At 41.3% G+C, this 25,693-nt stretch overlaps 1 protein-coding gene across 1 annotated transcript in view; it reads right to left on the reverse strand.

Annotated features, from left to right (window-relative positions):
- Positions 1-25,693, reverse strand: part of slc5a10 (solute carrier family 5 member 10) — a 125,759-nt gene that overhangs the window by 2,824 nt on the left and 97,242 nt on the right. Inside the window, exons 10-14 of the mRNA XM_048609781.1 lie at positions 18,488-18,595; positions 14,736-14,886; positions 11,734-11,902; positions 7,437-7,652; positions 5,226-5,331 (exon numbers count right to left, since the gene is read on the reverse strand). Coding sequence (XP_048465738.1) covers positions 5,226-5,331; positions 7,437-7,652; positions 11,734-11,902; positions 14,736-14,886; positions 18,488-18,595 — 750 coding nt within the window. The remainder of the gene's footprint in view (positions 1-5,225; positions 5,332-7,436; positions 7,653-11,733; positions 11,903-14,735; positions 14,887-18,487; positions 18,596-25,693) is intronic.

The following is a 25,693-nucleotide window of genomic DNA, read 5'->3' on the forward strand; positions in this document are numbered from 1 at the left end:
GGCAGTTCCTACTATCTATGAAAAACAATAGGTTTTAAGGTGTGTCTGAAAGGAAGATAGAGGAATAGAGAGGTGGAGAGATGTAGTAAGGTGTCGTGAAAATGATAGCGCTCGAATAATCAAGTGTGCTACCTGCACATTCCAGCCAGACTATCTGGTATACAGAGTCACAGCCTTATATATACACAGCGCCTAGAATCCTTAAAATTGGGGTATCTTAGAGACAATGGTACAGTACAATATTACAGCAGCATAGGAGTCTGAAACAAATCTAACAGTGATGCAGAGAGGGGTAAACCTTGCATTTTTAATTTTCCTTCTCAGCCACAGGCAGCAATGACATCAATCATTCACTGGTGGGACCAATATTCACATAAATCATTTCATTTGTGTCAGTGAGTCATTCAACCCCAAGTGTATTACATCTGAAACATTGTTTTCACTTATGAGATGTGGGATTCACTGATGAGGCCAGCTTTTATTGCCCATTCCTAAATGCCATTGAGTAGGTGGTAGTGAGCTGATCCTTGAACTGCTGAAGTCCATATGGTGTATGTACACCTCCAGTGCTGTTAGGGAGGAACTTCCAGGATTTTGACCCAGTGACAGTGAAGGAACAATGATTGCCTTTGACACCTCACCTTGTGTTTCCAATAGAAATCATTGAGCAGTAATCTGGAGTGAAAATCTTGATTAGTTGACACAACCTCTCTGCTCCCAGACACTAAAACAACACCGACTAAGAATCGGACATGGGAGTTTTCTGGTCTTGCCATAGATTCATTGAGTATGATAATGTGGATTGGTGGTGGAGAGGAGGGTCACCTTCTTTCTTACAGACCATCAAAGGAGATCATTTCACCAGACACAGTTAGAAACATGGGACAGTGCTGTTTCATGGATCACGAAGAATGCCCAGCAGTGTGGGAAGAAGCTTTTTGATCATCTGCACTTTACAAAGGTAAGCGCCACCATCTTCTCTACTTCCTCACACTCACTTACTCTGGTACTGCACAGTAACATCTACACATTTAATGGACTACAACTCTCACCATAGCAAGCAGCGGCTGCACTCAATGCTGCATACTCACCTCATCTTCCTAAACTACTAACCATTCTTGCCTTCTGCTCTACGTACTCACTCATGTGTAACACCTTATTGCCCCTGCTGCTCCTGCACCAACACTAACCGTCCTTCCATCCAGTTACATAGATCGAAGTTTAGCAAGGGGTGCACCAATGTTAATTATATTGTGCTGGCTCCAGCTTGCATGTATCTGGCTGTCCCCACAAACAGGTTTGCAGATGCCACAGAGAGCCAGATCCAGCAGAACACTCGCAAACATAAACAAATGTTGCTGGAAAAGCTCAGCAGGTCTTGTAGCATCTGCAAAGAGAAATCAGAGTTAATGTTTTGGGTCTAGTGACCCTTCCTCAGAACTGAGCAGAATGCTCAGTGGCTGCCAGAAATACATGCAAACCTCCACTCCATTGTTTTAGTCACTGGTGCTCAGCATCAGCAGCAAGGCAAGAGGGGTTGAGGGACCTTGACCTCAGTCCAAGTGCCCTCCCTCACAAGGAGGTAGGATGGTGTCAGCAGGCACCGAGACACATACACACACACACACACTCATGATTTCCAACCCAGTCAAAACTGGAGCTCAGGAGGTGAGCTTGTCGTTGGGCACTCTAACCACAAACAGCCTCCGGGCACATCCACCTACATCCCCACGGACAGCAGGGTCAATGATAAAGCAGTTCCACAGAGCAGGGCTACAATACAGTGGGAGAGCACATGAGTGACACAAGTGACAATATACTTTCACATAAGTGTGTGAACTTTTGCTCATCACGTGTCTTATCGATTATCATTTTAGTTGCATTTCAGTTGTTTACATTATTACTATGTCAGAATAATAGGCTCTTTGTACATCCCAAGGAGTATAAAGGATATATCTGAGAAATATCCTGGAAAGCAACGTATTTTAAGCATCCTTGAACACTTACGTGTGTGAGTTTGCACTCTGAGATCATTGAGGCCAAAAATCATGTGGAGGTCTTGTGACAGAATCTTCATGTTCCACACTTAACTTGTGTATGGCTCTATGATCATTTAGAGTGCGCACTCCTCTGGTGGCAAAGATTGATTCTGTCTATGGACTTAATAAGGGAACATACACTCATTCAAGCATGGGTGATGACCAACGTGCAACTACAATCCAAACTCAACCTTATTGTGCAAACATGTGCACCCTGCCCCTACTCAATAAAAACAAACAAAATGTATTCTGCCCACTGTGAATGAGTTGGCAGCCATTTTCCTTCCTTATTGTGCAGTTAGTCAAAGATGGTACATGACCTACCTCAATTTCCTGTGAGTGGATTCTAGGCTTTGTCAGATAGTCAAGATTACCCGCACCCTCCTCCTTAATTACTTAATTGTTAATATCCACAATTTTCCCCCTCAGCTCGTGGCTTACTGCTATCCTTTGTCTGCCCATTGATACAAGAGTGAGGTTGATTTACAAAATCCCTCCCTCCTGCAATATTCTGTGCCCTCCTATGCTATGTCAGATCCCACCCTTATATTTGGAGTAGCCCCTCTTCTGTGTTCTTACTGCCTCAGCATCAGAGCACAATATTCCAGTCTGACAATTGAACTGCCTACTTTCCTCTGAACTGCATGGACTGCCCCCTGACATCTACTGCCCTCATACATGTACTCACCATCAGCCACCACCCCTTTGGACTGATATGTGAGGACAGCCATGATTGATGATGGCTCAGCAAACTGTTGTTTCTAATGGGCGTACCAATGATCCTCGGACAGGTTGAACTTGACCTGCAGGACTGACTGTTGCCTAATCCTTAGACTGCAAAGTAAAGGGTCCCTGGCACCTCATCTCACCAAGAAACTAACTGATCATGGTCAGTCACTTGGACTGAGATTAGATGATGCTGATGACTAGGTATTGCGTCTCTCTCTGACTGACCATAGGCCCTTTCCACTCCAGTAAGGACAAGTCTTTCAGACTTGGCCATTTGGTTGAAGCACATGCATTGTGTTTGCCACACAAGCTGCTGGAAGATTTTGTAGGGGTAGCATTAATGTATCATGGTGCCATACAACAATATATCCACCTTCTTGACTGTTCATGGCTGGCAACCATGACAAGCAGCTTGCCTTTCTGCCAGTGCTAAAAGCAGGGCAAGGCAGAGATGCTGTGTTTGTACAAGTAGGTGCAAAGTGTGTCAATGCTAAGAACACAAGCTAAGAGCCACAAGCATTCACTCCCTCCACCAGCGACGCTCAGTAGCAGCAGTGTGTACTATCTACAAGATGCACTGCAGAAATTCACCAAACATCCTCAGACGGCACCTTCCAAACCCATGACCACTTCCATTTATAAGGACAAGGGCAGCAGACATATGGGAACATGCCCGCCTCCAAGTTCCCCTCCAAGTCACTCACTATCCTGACTTGGAAATGTATCACCGTTCCGTCACTGTTGCTGGGTCAAAATCCTGGAACTCCCTCCCTAATGGCATTGTGGGTCAACCCACAGCAGGAGGACTGCAGCGGTTCAAGAAGGCAGCTCACGACCACCTTTTGAAGGGTGACTAGGGATGGGCAAGAAATGCTGGCCAGCCAGCGACGCCCACATCCCATAAATGAATTTTTAAAAAGCCACAAAATGCACGCTGTGCAGACGTACAAGATGGGGTTGCATCTCTATGCACAGAGTGACCCACTAGGAACATTGCAATACATGGTGTCCATAAGTTCTAAAGTGCAGTTAGTGAAGAGCTGCACTGTATTACGAGTTAGTCCGAATTGGCCATAATGATGTGGTGAGGCTGATGCTTTGCTGGTGCTGATTTCTGCTGACGATGCAAGCAGGCGATTACTGCCCGTGGAACATGCACTGAGATGCTGATGAATAGACATTAAGATGAAGGCCTGGAGAAGCAAGCAGTGAGCTCCATCCACCAGGTAACCACTCTGATATTCAAGGTGGCACTTGACGTGTCTAGTTTCTCACCAGTGCATGGAAAAACTGCATAGAGATTTGACATGAGATGACGATGAGATGCAAATACATGAAAATAAGGTGCTCATGGCTTACTAGCAAGATTTGGAACTTGTCATTAAAACTTTAAGGGGAAACCTGCACTCTTTTTGTCGAGAATCAGATCTTTTCCATGGTCACTGTATTTTCTCAAATTTCTTACCATTGTCAACTCCACTCAATGGCTGGGAAAATTCTGCCCTTTATATTGTTAGCCTCTTTTGCCAATTACTTTAAATCTGTGTCATCTGGCTCTTAATCTTCCTACCAATAGAAAGTTTCTCCCTATCTGTCCAGACCACTCAGGATTTTGAACGAAAAGAAATTACATAAATAGAATTCATCCTCAGTACAAGGGGCCTTCAAACACAGCTCCAGGGCTTCTGCAGGATCTCTGCAAGATGTCCCAGGCCAGAAGGAGTCCCCATTTGGGTACAGCAATGGCAATTCTGCCAAAAGTGTACGCTTTAGGCCTACTGTTGTCAGGAGTCCCTACTCCAGGCACTGCCTCCGCCGCAGCCAAAGACCCACTGCCCCCACCAAGAGTCTCCACTCTAGGCACCACCATCACTGCAGCCAATGACCCATTGAGGCCAAACCAACATTGAGCACAGGTTTACATAACCTCTTTGTTTTTGCACTTTCTGGCCCAATGGATAAAGCCTAGGATCCTTTTGTTTTAAAACTTTCAACTTTTCCTGCCTCCTTCAATGTATTCTCCTGCACCCTTTTAGAATTGTATACATTGTCTCTGCATTCTTCCTGCCAAAATGAATTACTTAACACTCCTTTAGATTAAATTTCTTTTGCCAGTCCCCACCCCCACCACCAACCAGTGTTGTTTTGAAGTTCTGCAGTATCCTCTTCACGATTCACAGTACTTCCAATTTTCACGTCATCTACAAATATTGGAATGGTGCCTTGGACACCAGGTCTAGGTCATCAGCATATATCAGGACAGACATGGTTCAGAGCACTGATCCCTGGGGAACTCCATTACAAACCTTCCTCCAGTCCTATGGCTCAGCTGTGACTACTCACTACCCAATTGAGTGGGGAGCGTGGCGAGAAGGGGCTAGTTATCATTACATATCTTCAAGATCAAGTGGTGTCCCCTTAGACCTGCATAATACAAATAGGCTGAAATAATCCTACCTTCAATTCTGTTGTCCCAGGCATGCCGTTCTGGAGATACCTTTTGAAGGATAATGTCAGGCTGCTTTCTCTCTTGTGAAATTGTCCACCATGTTACATTTTTCAACTGAGGGGGAAGTGTAAATATTTAATAATGGTGGCTTTTAATTGTAATTTAGTTAATGGCTATCTTCAAACTGACTGAGTTATTAACAAAAATTAAAGATTTCATTTTCACTATAAATAATCAAACATTATTAGAATAATTTGGTCCAACTCCCGTAATATTGATCTCTGGTCAATAATAGGTTAAAAAAATACTTTAATTGGCAGAGCAAGTACAAGAAACACGCTCTTAAGTTTCTTATTTTAAAACATACCCAGTGGACAAAAGGCTATCATTTGTAATGTCTATTTTCTTGCTACTTTACATGTTTTATATGCCTGACATACTTCCATGTGTTAGCATGGGTGGATCACAATCTCAGTTTGGACAGGTGTCCTCAATTTAAGGGTTGGTTCTAGTTAAAAACAAATCCAAATATTACAACATGCACCAACCACACTAGCCTTTTGATCCCTAAGTGCACATTCTTAAAAGGCAATGTAATTTGTTGCTGTTGAATTCATTTGGAATGTTATGAAGCAAGCTTGATTCTCTTTTTTGTCCAGATCAAACAATAGGTATGACCAATCTTACTGTTCATTCTTCTAATATAAATACTTCAAATTCAGTTCCCCAGTGAATCAACCCAATCTCTACTCTTTGTCTCATAGGCCTGAATCCCCCCATTTTAACTCCATAGCCATTACAGGCCAGGCTGGACGATGGAATGCCATCTCTTTTGGTCTTACTCCTGGAATAATTTCCCGCTTCCTCCCACTTTCTGTCCAATCAAACATCCTCGCCAATATTTTTTATAACATACGAATGAAAACGTTCCATGAAAAGGTCAATTTTTAAAAGTAATTTTCTAATATGTTCATTATTAGTCAGACCAAATTATTCCCTATGGGCTTTCAACTGATAGACTGTAGATCTCTTCTTATATGCATTTAGTGCAAAGGGCTCCTGTATTCTAGGCTTGATCCTGAGTAACCATTGGAAACACTGCAAAATCAGACTTTAATATGCTGGCATGCGTTTTAAAGGATAGTCTATCTGCTGCACCTGTACTTTCAAAAGCATTTACCAAAAACAGAATTTGATGCAGCTGACACAATGCAAGGGTCTACAATGTTCTACAGTGCTTTGCTGCAAAGATTAAAACCATACAATGTTGAATGTGTGAAACGTGGTATGAATCAGTATAAATATCTTCAAATGTGTTACCAACTCTCTGGAGTTAGCCTGGAGTCCCTAGGATTCAATTCACTGCTGTCCAGTGCTACAAATAATAAATAGACATTGAGATGTGGAATGTCCAGAGTGTCCAGCAATCAAGTACCTACACATAAATGGCATCAGGTCACTGTAACATGAAAATATCTTACATGGCAACAGCTTATATGCAGAACATACTGAGCATAGTATCCATGTTTTTCTGACATAACTAAAACTATAGCAGACACAATATACCTGAGTTCCTAGGAATTTCTAACCAAGACTTGCTGGGGTCATGGTGAGTAGTACATTTGTGACTTCCTAAAGGAGATCGTGGAATGTGAGCTTTGGTACCTATATCTCATTTACATCACATGTAATGGGTTTTGCGGTACGGTGTTAATTAAAGATGGGGAGGGGGCAAGGCCATGAAGGGACTTGAAAATAAGAATTTGAATTTGAAAAGCAAGACATTGCTTGACCAGGAGTCAAATGTAGGTCAGGAAGCCTAGGGAACATAGTGGATTGGGATTTGGTGTGAGTTAAGAGAACGCCAATACAGTGTTTGACAACATCCTAAATAAGCCAATATCAACATGTTGATAGCCTAAAGAGTAGTTGATAAAGGCAGTGGATATTGAGATTGGCGTTATGGGTCATGTATCAGCTATAGATAGTGTTCAATTCTCATTTTCTTAAAAATATCACTGGAATTTCTATAACAGCAGTCCTATAATCAGTTAAATAAAAAACTACCATTGGTTTCATTCAGCTGAAGAAGGTGGGATTAATGCCAGGTAGCAACCATCCATTCTGAACTGATCACATGGGAAACAAAACCTCAGCATGCTCTGAGGGGGGGAGTTGCAATGGTATTAACCGTGCCAAAAGCAGAAGCTGTACCATACCTGGCTTTCATGAGGAGGCTTTGTCAGCAGGCTGATCACCACGACGATTAGAGCTGTAAGGGTGCACAGAATAACTGCAAAGTGGAGGTAGTGAACCTTCTTCAACAGAGATGGCCTTAGATCATACACTCCACACTGTGGCGAGGGATACACAAATTCCATGACCATTCGCACCAGGCCAATTGCTAGTCCAACCATTAGGCCCCAGAATGCACCCTGGAAACAAGCAGCAAATATTTACTGGGTCTCATTGTCACTCAAACCAAAAACAGGGCAGTCATAATTTGGGTTAAAAACCGGAAGAACTGAAGGTGCTGTAAGTCAGAAACGAAAACAGAAATTGCTGGAAAAGCTCAGAAGTTCTGAGGAAGGGTCACTCGACCCGAAACATTAACTCTGATTTCTCGTCCAACACCAGGATATAGTCCAACAGGTTTACTTGAAATCACAAGCTTTCCGTGCACTGCTCCTTCATCAGGTGAAGTGAAGGGATTCGCATAGGCACAGAAAGATCAAAAGATCGTACAAATGGTGTGAATGCAGTGTCGACAGGCTGAATAGCAAGGTGATCAAAAGTGTCAGACAATGTGGGTAAAGCATCAACAGCTGAATAGCAAGTGAAGGGATGTCTTATGATCTGATTACTTGAGGCAGAGAGATAAATACAAAAAGTTCAAAATTAGATGATGCTGGAGACAAACCAAATGGCTGGAATAACATGAGACAACTAGGTGCAGGGCTGGATGAACACAGCAGGCCAAGCAGCATCATAGGAGCAGAAAGGTGACGTTTCGGGCCTAGACCCTTCAATAACATGATAGGTATAAGAGTCACATGCCAAGGGTCTAACCAAAGTAACAAGTAATCCAAAGCTGTACAAACTAAGCGGTTAAGGACATTCAGCTTCCCATCTTCAGAGAGATCATAACAGGTTATCAAGGTGATGGTGTCCAAACAGGATAGTAAGGAAGATTTTACAAATACAGAACAGTATGGCGGGGTCACATGTAGCACGAGTGAACCCAAGATCACAGTTGAGGCCGTCCTCATGGGCACGGAACTTGGCTATCAGTTTCTGCTCAGCGATTCTGTGTTGTTGCGTATCTTGGATTCTGCTTTGGAGGACACTTGCCCGAAGATCAGAGGCTGAATGTCCTTGACCGCTGAAGTGTTCCCCGACTGGGTGGGAACATTCCTGTCTGGCAATTGTTGCGTGGTGCCCATTCATCCGTTGTCATAGCACCTGCATGGTCTCGCCAATGTACCATGCCCCAGGGCATAATTGCCTTCAGCGTATGAGGTAGACAACATTGCCCGAGTCACATGAATACCTGCCTGTGGTGGGTGGTGTTCCCACGTGTGATGTTAGTATCCATGTCAATGATCTGACATGTCTTGCAGAGGTCACTGTGGCAGTGTTGTGTGGTGTTGTGGTCATTGTTATCCTGAAGGCCGGGTAGTTTACTGCAAAGGCATATTTGAAGTCATGAACTAGAGGCATAGGAATGATCTTTGTGTGATGTTCATTGTCATCAACGACATATTGAAGGCTGCGAAGAAAATGGCACAGTTTCTCCACTCCAGGGAAGCACTGGACAACGAAGGGTACTCTATTGGTTGTGTCCTGTGTCTGTTTTCTGAGGAGGTCATTGTGGTTTATTGCTGTGGCACGTCAGACCTGGCGACCAATGAGTTGAGCATTGTATCCCATTGTTATGAGGGTGTCTTTCAGCATCTTTAGATGATCGTCGCGTTCCTCCTCATCTGAGCGGATCCTGTGTACATGCAGGGCTTTTCCGTAGGGAATGGCTTCTTTAACATGTTTAGGGTGGAAGCTGGAGAAGTGCAGCATTGTGAGGTTATCCGTGGGCTTGCGGTGGAGTAAGGTACTGAGGGGTCTATCCTTGATGGAGGATGTGTGTGTCCAAGAATGAGACTGATTCTGAAGAGTAGTCCATGGTACATTTGATGGTGGGATGAAATTTGTTGATATCATTTTGCAGGCATTTCAGTGATTCCTCGGATGAATGGACACCATGCAACAATTGTCAGACACAAATGTTCCCTCCCAGTCAGGGAACACTTCAGCGGTTAAGGACATTCAGCTTCCCATCTTCAGGTAAGTGTCTCCTAAGGCAGCCTTTGAGTTACACAATAATGCAGAATTACATTTTGTGACCTCTGACCTTGTCCACCCAGTCGAATACTGGCACCTCCGCATCCTGATTTCTTGCCACAGATACTACCAGACCTCCTGAGCTTTTCCAGCAATTTCTGTTTTTGTTTATAACTTGGGTTCACGCTGGTCACTACTCTGGTTTCCATCCCGATACTGCATCAGAACAATGGTCAGATCCACCAGCTACAAAGTCAGCTGGCTGTGTGGCTCAGAAGTATCACTTTTGTTTTAGTGTCAAAAGGGAGGGGATTTGAGGCTTATTCCAGAGATTTTAAACACATACCGCAAATGCTTCAGTGCAATACTGAGGGAGAGAAAAGATAATGACCAGATCATCTTTTTTTCAAATTAATTTTGTTTCAGGGATAAATACTGTCTACAACATTAGGAAAAATGGCCCAGTTTTCTTCAAATATAATGTCATAGAATCTGTTACATCCACCAGAGAAGATAAACAAGGCCTTTGTGTAATACCTCATCTGTAAAATGGCACCACCAAAGAGTTGTGCTAGAGTGTCAGTCTGGATATTTTGTTCAAGTATCTGGGATGGAGTGTGAACAACTTTCTGACTCAGAGATAATCCAGGCCTGACGATTCACAATGTTGATTAGCCCCTTCCTGTGCTGTATAATTCAATGAATTTGGAAATGATGAATAATAATGAAAAGGGAACTAAAGATTTTCTGCGAAATATTTTCACTTGCAGAATGAAGAGATCATAGGCTATATCTGAACATTTTGATTTGGAACTTCTTTCAAGAAATTGCATTTATATAACACGTTTAATGGAATAAATTCCCAAGAGCAAAGTTTGACAAGAAGCCACATAAGGAGCTAGAAAGGCAAATTATTATGGAATTCTGAAAAAGCTTATTATTCTGAAAAGCTAACTGAGTTTCTTTCTCCACAAATGTTGTGAGACCTAGTGATTGATTCTATCCTTTTCCAGTTTTATATAAGGTGACATTAGACCAGGTGGCCTTTGGTCAAAGAGGTAGTTTTTAAGTTTCGGAATGGCCGGCAGTGACTAGTACAGCAAGGATTGGTACTACATCCCCAGCTATTCAGAATGTATGTAAATGATTTAGATGAGGGAACCAAATGTCATAGCTCAAAATTTGCAAATGACACAATGCTGGGAGGAAGGATGAGCTATGAGGAGGATGCAGAGATGCTGCCCTGTGATTTGGACAGACCGAGTAAGTGGGCAAATGCATGACTGATGCAATATAATATGAATAAATGGAAGGTAGCAAAAATAGGAAGCCAGGTTTGAATGGCTGTAAGTTGAGAGAGGGGAATGTTCAGCAAGATTTGGGTGTCCTCATGCACCAGTTGCTGAAAGTAGGCACACAGGTGTGGCTGGCAGTAAAGGCAGCAAACTGTATGTTGGCCTTCATAACAGGAGGATTTGAGTACAGGAACAAGGATGTCTTGCTTCAACTATACAAGGCATTCGTGAGGCCACACCTGGAATATTGTGTACAGTTTTGGTCTCCTTATCTGAGGAAGGATGTTCTTGCTATAGAGGGAGTGCAACAAAAGTTTACCAAATTGATTTCTGGGATGGCAGGGCTGATGTATGAGGAGAGATTGAATCAGTCAGGATTGTATTCATTGGAGTTTAAAAGAATGAGGGGGAATCCATAGAAACCTATAAAATTCTAACAGGAAGAGACAGGTTAGATGCAGGAAGGGTATTCCTGATGGTAGGGGAGTCCAGAACCATGGGTCATAGTTTAAGTATAATAGGTAAACATTGTAGGACTGAGATGAGGAGAAATTTCTTCGCCCAGAGAGTTGTGAGCTTATGCAATTTGCTACCACAGAAAATGATTGAGGTCAAAAGATTGTGTTTTCAAAAAGGAGGTGGACATTGCTGAAGGGATATGGAGGGAGGGCAGGATTAAGGCATTAAACTCAATGATCAGCCATGATCATATTGAACAGTGGAGCAGGCTCGAGGGGTCAAATGGCTATTCCTGCACCCAGCTTCTATGTTTCTCTGTTATGTCATGTCTTAAAGGTGAAGAGACATGTAGAGTGGCACAGTGGCATAGGAAGGTAATTCTGTAGTTTAGGGCCTAGGCAGCTGGAAGCACAGACCCATTACTCACAGGTTCATTAGTTCGTTTCCAAAACACAGCAAGAACAAAAACTGCAGTTACAGGAGGAGCTAAATAGCTGGTCACCGACTGAATATAATTGAAGAGTTGCCCGCTGTTAGCACTCTGCAATATTGGGATCCATACCAAGCTCACTGCGACCAGTATCACCGTCACAATCCTAAACAGAAAGAACAGGAAATACGTGAGAGGTATCCAAATAGATGAGAGTCAACCTTCCATTATCATTAGTTTTTTTAAGCTGGAGTCGAATCTCAATGCAATTTGAGTCCAATTTGACACAGTTGTCCAATTGAGATACTGAGTACACAGAGTACGGTACTGACTGGTGGGGTCTAGTTCTCAGTCTCTCCTGCAATGGCCAATCTCAAAGGCAGGTAACAAGCACCAAGAGGAACCAAGGAATTCTGGAGCACACCATAGTCTGATTGCCAGGGAACATCTTTATTTTATCAAAGGATGGATGAGGGACCAACTGAGTTAGACTCTGATATAATGCCATTGTGCTGAAATAGTAAGAGGATTTTGGCCTGAGTGAAAGAATCTACAAGAATTTCTAAGAACAGGTAGATGAGAAATGCATGTTATTCTGTTTTTGCACATGGGTTTGCAAGGCAAATCAGATCAGGCTTGCTATCACAGGATTCATAACATGTGAAATTAAAACATTCGATGAACTTCAAAATTGCTCTTTATTCCTAACCAGGCTTTCCAACCAACCAATCTTGGACACCAAGTTTCCATCTTAAAACAAAAGTGAACAATTTATTAATAATGTACTCTGGCAGTAGACATATTAACTGCAAGGCCATCTAATTAATATCTACAATCTAAGCCCAATCTTCTTTGAGCACCAACATCAACGGTGACCAAAGTTGAAACTGCCTGGTTAAATGAAAAATCCATCTGGTTCCCCAATGTTCTTTAAGGAATGACATCTGTCACACTTAACCAATCATCTTGTGTGCAACTCCAGACCCAGAGTAATGTGGTTGACTCTTAGCCTCCATCCATAATGGCCTCACAAGCCTTTCAGCTGTATTCAAGAAGGAAAATTACTGCCACTTCCTTGGGCAATTAAGGCTGGTAGACACACCCATAACCCTACCATTAATTAAAAACACTTATCAAGCATGAGGTAATTGGTCATAATACAGGGAAGAAAGGTTCTAGAAAGAGAAAATTGTCACTCTATGTATAGAGAGAAATAACAAAGCAAAGAGGAGGAAGTGGGTGAAAGGATGGGCCAATATAGAATACCATGTGGGACTGGACTTGGTCAACAGCAACACTCTCAAACTGAATGACATGGAGAAAGGTCTGTGCAAGAAGCAATGCCATGGAGCAATGGTTTTCTTGCAGGCAGAAGGCAGGCAATTAAAATGACAGAAGGATTCAAGTCAGAATATGTAAGGAAGGTCAAGATATGTACTCCAGCTCTTTGTTTTCCAGAACAGATCTTATTGCCTGCTTTCTCGGGGTACCTTTACCTTCCTCTGCTTGGAATATTTAATAACTTAAGAGATGCAATGATCCTTACATCTGCTACCTGCTGCAAAGTATTTCACACTCCAACAGTGCTCTGTGATTGAATGGATGGATAGAGTCATAGAATCATAGAGATGTACAGCACAGAAACAGATACTTAGGCTGGAATGAGTTCTGTGACTCTGTGAGATTCAATTTCCAGCATAAAATCCCTCACAGAGCGTATTCCACAAGCCCCACCACTGTTCATTCAACATTCCCATGTAAGAGTGGACTCTTGCAGAAATAATTCTCGAGAAGCTCTGATTCCTGCCAGCAGCTGTAATTGTGTGTAGGCAACACTCATGGCAGGCTAGTGGCACCGTCTCGCTTGATTTTCATGTACAGATTGCCACCAGGGGTCTTATGGCACAACAGTAATGTCCCGACCTGTGGACCCGAAGGTCCAGATTTAAGTTGCACCAGAGGATATGATGACCATGAAGGCCCAAATGCAGTGACTAAAAGTAAACAAGTAGCCAGCAGGGTTGCCATCCTGTGCAAGATGAACTGATCAGAGACCTGGCAGCTTGGCAGTGCCATCACGAGCAGTAGTCAGAGGTGAGGATGGCAGGGGACCAGTTGCTGACACCATGTAGGCCAAGGAAACTTCATCAAAACTGACACATGGGGAATCACTCTGAGCCAATCGTTGGGGCCGAAGGGAGCTCCCTTACCTGATCACGGTTCTTCTTTTGCATAAAAAAATTAGTTCCCTTGGGGTGAAACTGGAAGGCCACCACCATTCACCTGGGTCAGGGGGAGAACTGATTCAATCCAGGGCACAGGACAGGAGATTACATCAATAGCCAGGACTGAGGCTCCAGGAAGCCCATTGTGATCGGCTTGAGGGTCAAAGGGCAGGCTGAGAACCCAAGTCAGGAGCGGCACCAGGGTCCCTGGTTTCTCTTCTTGCCTTTGGGTCAATCCACCACCAGCAAAGTGCCAGTGGCTCTTTAGGGACATTTTGAAATTTAAAAGCTTTCCTCCCTGTTCTGGGAAACCTGTCCAATCCTATTCCTGCTACTGGAGAAATTGTCCAAGTGGAACATGGTCAATGAGCTACACGACTATGACTGTCCCTGCTGGTATTACTTATGCCTCCCTCCATCATGACATCACTCATCTCATAACATTCTCTTCGATAAAACTGCATTATGCTAACATCAGTATGGTTTGTACTTAGCTTGCACTATTGAGAAAGGGTTGCTTAACTTGGGCATTTGGTTTGCAATGCACAGTAATGCCAACAATGTGTGTTCAATTTCTGCACTGGCTGAGGTTACCATGAAGGTCCTACTTTGTCAACCTTGCCCCCTACTTGAGGCCTGGTGACCCATCAGGTTAAACTCGGCACGAGCTGTCTCTCTCTAATGAGAGACTGGTCCTCTCGGACTATTGCTGCTTTACAATCCCTGGATTTATTTTGTGCAAATACCTCCTGAGGCTGACACAGTGAATCCTACCTTCCAACCAGCAGTAATTCCCATTCACTGGCATCCTTCCGGATCTTTCTCCAGATGTCCATGGTAAACAGTGTACTGCTGCTGTTGAATATTGATGTCAGAGATGACATGAGAGCAGCCATTATTACTGCAATCATAAGTCCACGTAGACCTACAATCAGGTTGAAGAGCATCAATAGTTAAGTTCCTGATAGTGTGAGCTTGTTAATGCAAAATGCCAGGCTCAGATTTGACACAGTTTGCACATCATCAGCAGCAGATTACCTTTATATAACCACTTAAATATTGTCAAATTTCCCAGGGTGCTTCACAGGAGTGATTATCAAATGAAATTTGACATTGAGCCACATGAGGGTTTACAACGTCAGGTCAGCAAATGTTTGTTCAAAGAGGAAGTTTTTAAAATTGTCTTGAAGCAGGAGATAAGGGGAGAGGGAAATGTTTCAGGAGGAAATCCCAATGCTTAAAGTCCAGGCAGCAGAAGGCATGGCTGCTATGGGGGAGTGATGGAAATTGGGAGCACATAAAAGACCAGAAGCAAAGGAATGCAATATTTGCAGAGGGTTGTACAGCCTCAGGATGTTACAGAGAATGGGAGGGGGTAACAGCATGGAGAGATTTGAAACCAAGGGAAATAATGAAACAAAATCAGACCAGGAGTCAAAGTCAGTCAGTGAACGTAGGGGTGAGAGCTGAACGTTTGAGCTTGGATGTCAGTAGCAGAGCTTTGGGTGAGGGACGTTTGTGGGAGGATGGAGGATGATATAAAACTGACCAGGTGTGCATTGAAACAAACAAGTGAAGAGTAACAAAGGCATGATTGATAAGACAGGGATAAAGGAGAACAGATGAATAAATATTTTGCTCAATTTTGTTTTTAATTCACACATGGGCGTCACTGGCTGGCCACCCCTAACTGTCCTTGAACTGAATGGCTTGCTGGACCATTTCAGGCGGATGCTAAGAGTCAACCACATTGCTGCGGGTCTGGAGTCACATGTAAACCAGACCAGAAGAGGATGGCAGATTTCCTTCCCTGAAGGACATTAGTGAGCCAGATGGTTTTTTCTCCCCAACAATCAGCAACTGTTTCATTATCATCAATGGATTCTTAATGCCAGACTTTTTTTAAAAAATTGAATTTAAATTCCATCATCTGCTATGGCAGGATTTTAACCTGGGTCCCCAGAACATTTAACTGACTTTCTGGATTAATAGTTCAGCAATAATACCACAAAGCCATCGCCTCCCCATGTAATGGGTTAAATTGTGGATAAAAGAAATAGTTTGTTTCTTGAATGGAGCAAGGACCAATTTCACACAGAAATTACAAAAACTATCCCATATAACTGAACTCATTCTAGAACTGAGCAGGAAACAAGTGAATTGTAAAACTAGCTTTACCTATATAGAAATCCTTGTGGCATAGGAGGTAGTGTCATATCCCTACCTTTGAAGCAGGAGGCCAGGGTTCAAGACATACCCGCTCCAGAGGTATAAATAACAGATCAGAACAGGTTATGTAGAAAATATCCATAAGCACTGCCAATTGTCATAAAAACCCAGCTGGTTCACTAATGTGAAAACTGCTATCCTTACCTAGTCTGGCCTATGTATGACTCCAGATCCACAGTAACATGATTGATTCCTAATAAGCAATAAACATCCACGTCCCATCAATGTATCAAAACAAATTGCTTTCATTCTTCTGTGAGAAGGGAATTTCAACAATGCCAATATCTAATAGTTCAAATTTTTAAAATAGTTGTACCTGTCACCAGTTCATTATTGCTTTCTGAAAATATCAAATTGTGCACTGTTATAAGTTTGTATCTGATGCTGAACTCCATTGGTTCAACAAACATCTTTTTATTGTGGTGTGTTTGGTATCAGCTAGTAGAAAATTTAATTACTATTTGTAGAATCATGCAGCATAGTAGGAGACCATTCAGTCTAACGTACATATCCCAGCTCTCTCAAACTTATTAATTGCTGCTCTTTCCTCACAGCCCTACAAAATTTCAATTTGTATAAACTGCAACCATTTAGTACCAGGTACTCCAAAGGATGCGATTGTTCTCTCTGAGCAACCAAGAAGATAACAATTCTGTCCTTGATTTCCCCATTATTATCCCTACTGCGATCATGGGAACTTTGTCCCTCAGAGATCAGAGTACTTTGCCTTTCTCTGCATGCTCACCTGACCTTGAAACCTTTCATGTGGCTCAATGTCAAGTTTCATTTGATAATCACTCCTGTGAAGCACCTCGGGAAATTTGACTATATTAAAGTGGTTATATAAAGGCAATCTGCTGTTCAATTTAGGGGAAACTTATTCATCTTGTCATTCCCTCAGACCTCTTTGCTGTGTGTAACTGGTCAGGCTCTGCATGGTGGCTTCATTTCTCCAATGCGATCATGTTCTTGTTATTCACTCTCAGGATGTGGACATCACTGTGAAGGCCACTCTGAGCTCTGCATGAGAAGGTGGTTGTGAGCTACCTTCTGACTACAACTGAATGGTTTGCAAGGGGAGTTTCAGAGTGCACTTAAGAGTCAATTACTTTGCCGTGGGCCTGGAATCACATACAGGCTGGACCAGGTAAGAAGACAACAGTGAAGGGTCTTTGAGGCAATCCAGTAATTTCATGGCCATCACTACTGATCCTAGCTTTTTATTCCAGATTTGCAAATTGTACTGAATGTATACCCCCAGTGACAGGACTCATGATTCTGTATAATTATTCCAGGTTTCAAGATTACTAATCCAATAGAGTTACCTCTTCCATACTTCTTTCTGGAACATCATGTAACTCATCCTTATGTAATTTCCTTATATGACTGTTATTGAAACTGATTGTATTTTCATTATTTGGCGCATAACAAGCTGATGAAACTGGACTAACGAGTAATAATAATGATTCCAGCCAGACTACTTTGGGTGTAGCATCCTGTTTGTTGCTGTATTATTGTGTTGCCTATCACGTTTCTACTGTTGGGTGTGGGCATAACTAATTATGATTTCACTTGTAGAAAATTGAGTAATAGCAAATCGGCTGATCAATTGGTTTCACATCGCACATGATGTGGCTATGGACAATCACCCAGGCAAACATTTTGACTATTACAGATGTAGTGACCCCTACCATCCCACTGTATTGCTGTACGACCAGTGGGTGAGTAAGTGTCAAACTGTGTGGGGTTTGCACATTCTCCCAATGTCCTCTGGGTGCTCCGGTTTCCTCCCACAGTCCAAAGATGCGCAGGTTAGGTGGATTGGCTATACTAAATTGCCCATAGTGTTCAGGGAGGTGTAGATTAGGTGGGTTACAGGGGGATGGGTCTGGGTGGGATGCTCTGAGATTCGGTGTGGACTTGTTGGGCCAAAGTGCCTGTTTCAATGCTGTAGGGGTTCTATGATTCTATGACCACCTCCTGGCTTTAAAGTGATAAACCAGTCTCCAGGGAAGATGGCCACTGTAAGAACATTTCGAACTGATTTTCTTTTCTCAGCAATACACGTTCTTTATTTTATCAAACAGCATCAGTGAAGTTTCTCGATTTCCTTGCGTATTCTTTTTCTGCAATCTTCAGTGATTCTGGAAGGGAAAGAATGTATAAAACTCCATGGGAACATTCTGCATATTTTTATTCTGACTGCTTCTTTTTTGACCATATTCCTGTATGAGACTTGTTCACCTATAATCATTGACTTTGTGAGGATAAAAAAAGAAACTTGTAAATAAAGTTACCATCAGGCATCAGCTCAATCACAAGTTTTGGGAAAGCAATGTTAGAACATCCCACTTCAGTGCCACACACCTTTATACATTCTTCAGGATCAACACAGGCAACTGAATCTGATGTGAACAAAAGAAAATAATGTTAATTTTTGTGTCCTGGTCATAGATTTTATTTTATAATCATTTTTTCAAAACCATTAAAATTTGCTTATGTAAAGGTTCCTTCAGTGAAAATACTTCCATTTTAATTTCAGTGTTGATATTTCCTCAGTAAAATGTAACCTGATGGGAATACTCCTAGTTAGCCCAGCCAATTTAATCTTAGAATTTGGATTCAAAGTCTTCTGTCTCGCCATCTCACATGAGCTGAAATTCATTATGTCAACTATTACTTAGTTAGTTACACAATCACCTTTGAGTTCAAAGTTCTGAATTTAAGTCTCAGCCAGGACTTGAGCACAAAAATGATCACCAACACTCCAGTGCTCTACTGAGAGTGTACTGCAGCTTTGGAGCTCCTGTCTTTTAGACGAGATGTTAAATGGAGAACCATTGCTGCATATAAAAATTGCATGGCACTTATCTGACAAAGTGCACAGCAAGTATTATGGCCATTAAAATAGATTGCCTAATTGTTATTGCGTTATTGTTTGTGGAAGTTTGCTGAACACCTAATTGACTGCTGTATTTCCTACAATGACAACACTTCAAAAGTTATTAATTGGCTAAAAAGTGCTTTGAGAAATTCAGTGGATATAAAAAGTACGATATAAATGCAAGTTTTTATCTCTTTTCATTGTCTGATTTTACTGATTCAAAAATGGCAGAGTCTATGAAGTCTTTATTAGTAGCCAGTTGTAAGTGCCACATCGTTTTACATCAAGATCTCATCTGCCTTAATTATGTAATGCAGCTTTTGTTTCTTCTTTATTTTGGATAAGCAGCATTGAATTCATATTAGGTGTAAGCTGTGGCTCAGCTGCTGGCATTCTCGTATCTAGATCCGAAGTTTATAAGTTCAGGCCTCACTCCTTGCATTTGAAAACAAACAAATCCAGGCTGACACTCCAGTGTTGTGTTAACAGAGTGCTATGCTGCCGGAAGTATCATCTTTTGGTTCAGACTTTAAACCAAGGTCTGCCTGTCTCTGTCTAAAAGATCCCACTGTACTACGAAGATGAACGGGTGCTCTCTCAGTAACCTGGCCAACACTTATCTCTCTATCAGAAAGATTTGAAAGTTACGAATAATGAATTTGCAAATTCATTAATTATTGCAAAGTTTAGTGACTTTAAGCTTACTATTACAGAAGCATTTCATCACCTTATCCCTTTTCAAAGGAAACTGTCTTTCTGCAATTTAAGTAGGGGTGGCTGAAGCTGTCCTTTGAAGGGAATTATAATGAATTTAAGGCATTTGCATATTCTGTGTAATTATTTGAGCATGTAGATGACAAGTTCAGTCAACTACAACCTCTATCAGAAAAGGTGCAGCATCAGCTTTAATTTTTTTACTGATTGCAGCAGTAGATGACTCAAAATTAATTCCAGATAAAAGAGAATGCAAATATCTGCTACCTAATCAGTCTGCATAAGCACTTTCAATTTTGCATGAGACATTTAACTAAAGCCCTGACGATGGAACACAGCCGCTATGGTTTCCAATGGATTTGGGTGCTGCGTTGAGGTCTCCTCTCCCTTTTATTCAGTCCTCTACAATTTCTAGTTAAAATCAATGCAAAGAGTTGCTTTGAGACTACAGGCCAGAAGAAGGTCACTTGACCCAAATGGTCCTTGCCTAGATTAATACTCCAGTCAAAAGTCACCTTATCCCTCTTCATCAAACCCTTTCAACATATCAATCTAATTCGGTCTCCCCTTTATGCTTATCTAAGTCCCCCTTAAATGCATTAGTGCTACTTATTGTAGTGATGAGTTTCATGCGGGGTGGAAGAATTTACTCCTGATTTCTCTATTGTGTTTGTTAATGGCTACCTTATATTTATGGCCATTAGTTTTGGATTTGCCCAGACATTACTCTCATTCATGTTGACTCTATCAAACCTGTACATCTTCATAAAAACCTCTATCGTGTCACTGCTTAGCTTTCCCTTTTACACAGAAAAGAGCTCTAGTCTCTAATATCTTTCTGAAGTTCTCAGGTCTGGCAAGATACTGCAATGTATGATCTAACATAGGTTCTAGGCAAGTTTAACATGGCTTTCTTACTTTTCAATTCTACTCCTCAAGACATGGGCCATGGTGCTTGGATTGCTAAGAAATTTGGGTGGTTTCAGTTTAATGCATTAGCAATAAGTTGAAATCCTACCTCTCTATTAACATTACATTTCCTATCTATTGAATGACTTGCTTAATTAAGCATGCATTTAACGGAGAATGTGTTGTACAACTGTCAATTTTATGCTTAAATTGGAGGTTGAGTTCAGAATACACTGATTAATAAGGAGATCAGGGGTTACGGGGAGAAGGCATGAGTATGGGGTTGAGACATACATCAGCCATGACAGAATGACACAGCAGACTCAATGGGCCAAATGGCCTAATTCTGCTCCTATATGTTATAGTCTTATGCAAATAGCGTGGTTATATTTACCACAGCAGCTAGATTCAACAACAACTATTCTGTGTTCAGATACAAGATAAGTTAGATGCAAAGCAAAAGGCAACTCATAACTGTCCAGTAATGTGTCTCAATCTCAACTGCAAAGGAACATTTACTCCTATTAGTAACTGTTTTCCACATCAACATCATGTGGCTATGCTAAATGAATTAGTCCTGGCTGGATTCGATGTACCGCTCCGTTCTTTCAGAAGGCATTTGTAAAATATAAATGTTTAAATATTGTTCTTGTAAGCTGCAAGTTTCAAACACCCAACAAGATAGAATGTTATCCCAAACTGGATCATAGCTGAGATGATAGTTGAAGCTGCGTTTTTCCTTAAACCAAGAGACAACACAGTGTGGAGCTGGAGGAGCACAGCAGGTCAGGCAGCATCAGAGGAGCAGGAAAGCTGACATTTCTGAAGAAGGGTCCCAGTTCCTCTGATGCTGCCTGGCCTGCTGTGTTCCTCCAGCTCCACACTGTGTTATCTCTGACTCCAGCATCGGCAGTTCTTACTATCTCTTCCTTAAACCATGTTGTGTTCTGACACCAAGACAACTTCTTTACACATTTGCTGCTGCTTAACGTGATTCAATCTGTTCAGTGATTTGCTTCATCAGGTTTCTGCTACCTCTTGGCGAATTAATCAGCGCTTTGAGAAATTAAGGATTTGATTGCTTGGGTTATGCCAAATTACAAACAAAAAAAGAAATTCTCCAAAATCAGAATACCAGTGACAGCATGTCAACTGTTCCCGAACTGATCTCCAGAAGGAGTCGGCCAACATTTACTAAATCAGAGTTACATTCCATGGCTTCATTATAATATGGTGTGTTTTACGTTTTTATAATGTTCATTATAACAATTGGATGGAGCATACATTTCTGTGTTCTAAAAGCTATGAAATAAATCAATAAATGTTCAGTTTTACCAGGGAAACATTCTAGTAATCTGTCCACTTGTTAAAAATTAGCATGCACACCCTTTTTCATTAGAAATTCATATTAGTCCATTTATAATGAAAACTGCCTACGTATACTTGTAGGTATATTACCCTAGCAACATGACTTGCCATTCACTGGTTCTCTGCCTCTAAGAAGTTACACTTTCCAGTTACCCTTAAGATGTGAACTCTTTCCTACATCTGCACTGTTGCAGTCCTCTTTATGACACTGTAACCTCTGATTCACCTTGAATAAGCCACAAATCTTACATATGCACAAATTGATGCCAAAACACTTCCAAAGGGAAGAACTTTAAGATATTGGAGAAATGTGATCTATTATTAAGATTTGGTTTAATCTCACATCATTTCAGATGGTGGGATTTTTACAACAGCTGGAAACAATGAAATAGTTAAAGTTGTTCATTTGCAGAATATTTTAGCATTTAATGCATCAGGGTGCAACATAGCTGACTGTGCTGTTTAATGTTTGCTGAAACTGCACAAAATGTGATTCATATCTGTTTGACATTGTTTTTCATTGAGTTGTAATTTGATACAGCAAAGATAAGGAGATTTTAACAAGCTTGAGGGTAATTAGATTGACCAACCGGAGTTTCTGAGAATTTAACATATTTCAGAGACCTGTGTCCAAGTAAAATTTGTCATGCTATAATGAATCATCAGTGACAGTTTACATGCCTAGAGGCTTATATATACGTGAATGTTAATGAAATGCAATGTGGCAAATAAGACTGGTGAGTCCAGGTGCAGATTGCTAGGTGAAGATGCAATGTCATGGCTATAATGGAGAGCTGACTCATAGAAGAGAATGATTGAGTGTCCAATATTCCTGGTCACAATGTGTTCAGGATAAAATAGGAAAGGAAGAACAGGGGAGGAATGGTGGTATTGATAATGGAGAGAATTGTGACATTGTGGAAAGAAGAGGGGTCAAGGACAGAATCTATTTGGATCAAACTAAGAGAAAAAATATGCAGTTACAACAAAGTGTGGAGCTGGAGGAACACAGCAGGCCAGGCAGCATCAGAGACCCTTCTGAAGAAGGGTCCCGACTGAAAACGTCAACTCTCCTGTTCCTCTGATGCTGCCTGACCTGCTGTATTCCTTCAGCTCCACACTGTGTTATCTCTGACTCCAGCATCTGCAGTTCTTGCTATCTGTGTACTTACGTTGTTTGGTGTTGTCTATCAGCCACCCAGCAACTAGTGAAAAGGATGTAGAGGAATAAATTGGTCAGGAAATTAGTGAAGTGCAAAAATTATGGCAACGTTATTATGGGCAACTTCAATTATCTGAATATAATTTGAATAGCAATAATTTAAAGGTAATGAGGGGCAAGACTTCCTAGAGCACTTGAGGGAAATTTTCTGCAGCAGTATGTTTTCAGTCCAATGAAGAACTGCTAGATCAGGTTTTTGTGAATGGGGTGAGCAAAATGTCAGTCAGAGAACATTTAAGAAACAGTGATCGTTACATCATAAGATTTAGACGATACAGAAAAGGACAAAGGAAGAAAAAGCTAATAATAATCAATTGGCAGAATTTATTTCAATGGGGAAAGAAAGGATCTATGCCAAATAAAATGAAATCAATTCTTGGCAAGAAAAGCAGTATTTGAACAGTGGGATACTTTCAAAGAAGAGGTTTGGGGGCACAGTCAAGGTCTATACCATGAGAGATAGGGGTAGCGTAAGCTAAACCTGTGCTCCCTGGATGAGCTAGAAATCAAAGTCATGATGAAAGAGTGTGTTTATGACAGTTGTCAGGTGGAAAATGCAAATGAAAACCAGATTGAATATAAAAGGTTCTATGGTAAAGTAAAAGAAAGCAAATAAAAGAAGCAAGGAGGGAGTATGAAAAGAGACTGGCAGCCAACATAATAGAGAATCACAAAGCCTTCAGTAAGCATATAAATAGTTTTAAAAAGTACTAAAAGGAGGAGTGGAGTTAATTAAGAACCAAAAAGAAGATCTGCGCATGGAGGCAGAGGGAATGGCTGAAGCGTTAATTATATTGTATCAATCTTTACCAAGCAAGAAGATGCTATCCAGACAACAGCGAAAGAAGAGGAAATTCACAATCAAGAAGGGTCTAAACTTGATAAAGATCTCTACTTAAAATGGATAAGACGACAGGACTGAATTGGATGCATCCAAGGGTACTGAGAGAAGTGAGAGTATAAATTGTGAGCATAAATATGACCATTGGCCACAACTTTTCAGACTTGATTAGACTTAGGGGGTGGTCCTAGAGGGCTGGAGAATTCCAAACATGATGCACTTGTCCATTAAAGATGTAAAGATAATCAACTACAGGCCAATCTGTTTAACTTCAGTGGTGGAGAAACTTCTAGAAACACCAATTTGGGACAAAATAAATAATCACATTGACAAATCCAGGGTGATTAATGAAAGCCAGCATGGATTTCTTAATGGAAAACTATTTAACTAACTTGCTGAAGCCTTTTGAAGATGTGACATGGGGACATTGCAAAGGCATTCAATATAGTACCACAGCAGACTTGTGAGGAAAGTTTGAGTGTAAGTTTGTACAAGATGCATCATGCTTTTTTAAAAAACATCCCCCATTATAAAGTGTGTGCAAAATCTACGACCAGTAGGACTCTAGTTCTGCCTCAGCTGAAGTATTGCATTTTGATTTGGGTACTGCACTTTAAGAAGAATATGAAGGCAGTGGAGAGAGTGCAGAATAGATATACCAGAATGAGGATTTCACAGATGAGGAAGTTCTATTGTGAAGATAGATTGAAGAAGATAGCACTGGTTTTCCTGTAGAAAGTTGAGAGAAGATTTGATTGAGATATTCAAAATCATGAGGGGTCTAGGCAAAGTAGATAAAGTGAAACTGTCCCCGATTGTGAAAGGATTGAGAACAAGAGGGCCCAGATTTAAAGTAATTGGCAAAACAAGCAAAGGTAACATGAGGAAAAACATATTCATCCAATCAGTGACCAAGGTCTGAAGTCCACTATTATCTGAAAAGAAGGACTGTGCAAGGTAAGGAGAGAAGGCTGTAAATGAATTGCTCATTTGGAGAGCTAGTGCAGACATGACAGACTGAATGGCCTCCTTCTGTGGTATAACATTTCTGCAATTCTGTGAAATATCTTGACTTACTGTTAAAATTTGGAAGCAGAATCAGGATCGTAAAGATCAACAAAGGTTACATTTCTGCCCAGAGGATAAGGGGGTATGCAATATTATTCATTTTACTTTGTTTCAGCTGTTTAGTAATATTGTAACATTTAGCAATATTTAATTAACTTGCTGGAGCCTTTTGAAGACATGAGGACATTGCAAAGGTATTTGATAGAGTGCCACACCAGACGTGTGAGGAAAGTGACTGGGTGAAACACAATAAAAAGAATAATCTGTAAACCATATTTGGTGCCAAAATGCAAATTCTCTTATAGTGCATAAACTGTCAATGAAAAACTGCTCAGGATGTAGTGACAACGACCAAACAAAGACTAGTAATGGGGGTGTTGGTATATACAGAATGAAATTATGACTAACAGTGGGAGATAATTTACCCCCATCTTCCATGGAAAACCAGAAGTTGCAGAATAGGTTTTTAAACTAATATCTGCTCAATATAATACATG

This window comes from Rhincodon typus, chromosome 21 (genome assembly GCF_021869965.1).
Source record: "Rhincodon typus isolate 14 chromosome 21, sRhiTyp1.1, whole genome shotgun sequence".
NCBI classification, from domain to species: Eukaryota; Metazoa; Chordata; class Chondrichthyes; order Orectolobiformes; family Rhincodontidae; genus Rhincodon; species Rhincodon typus.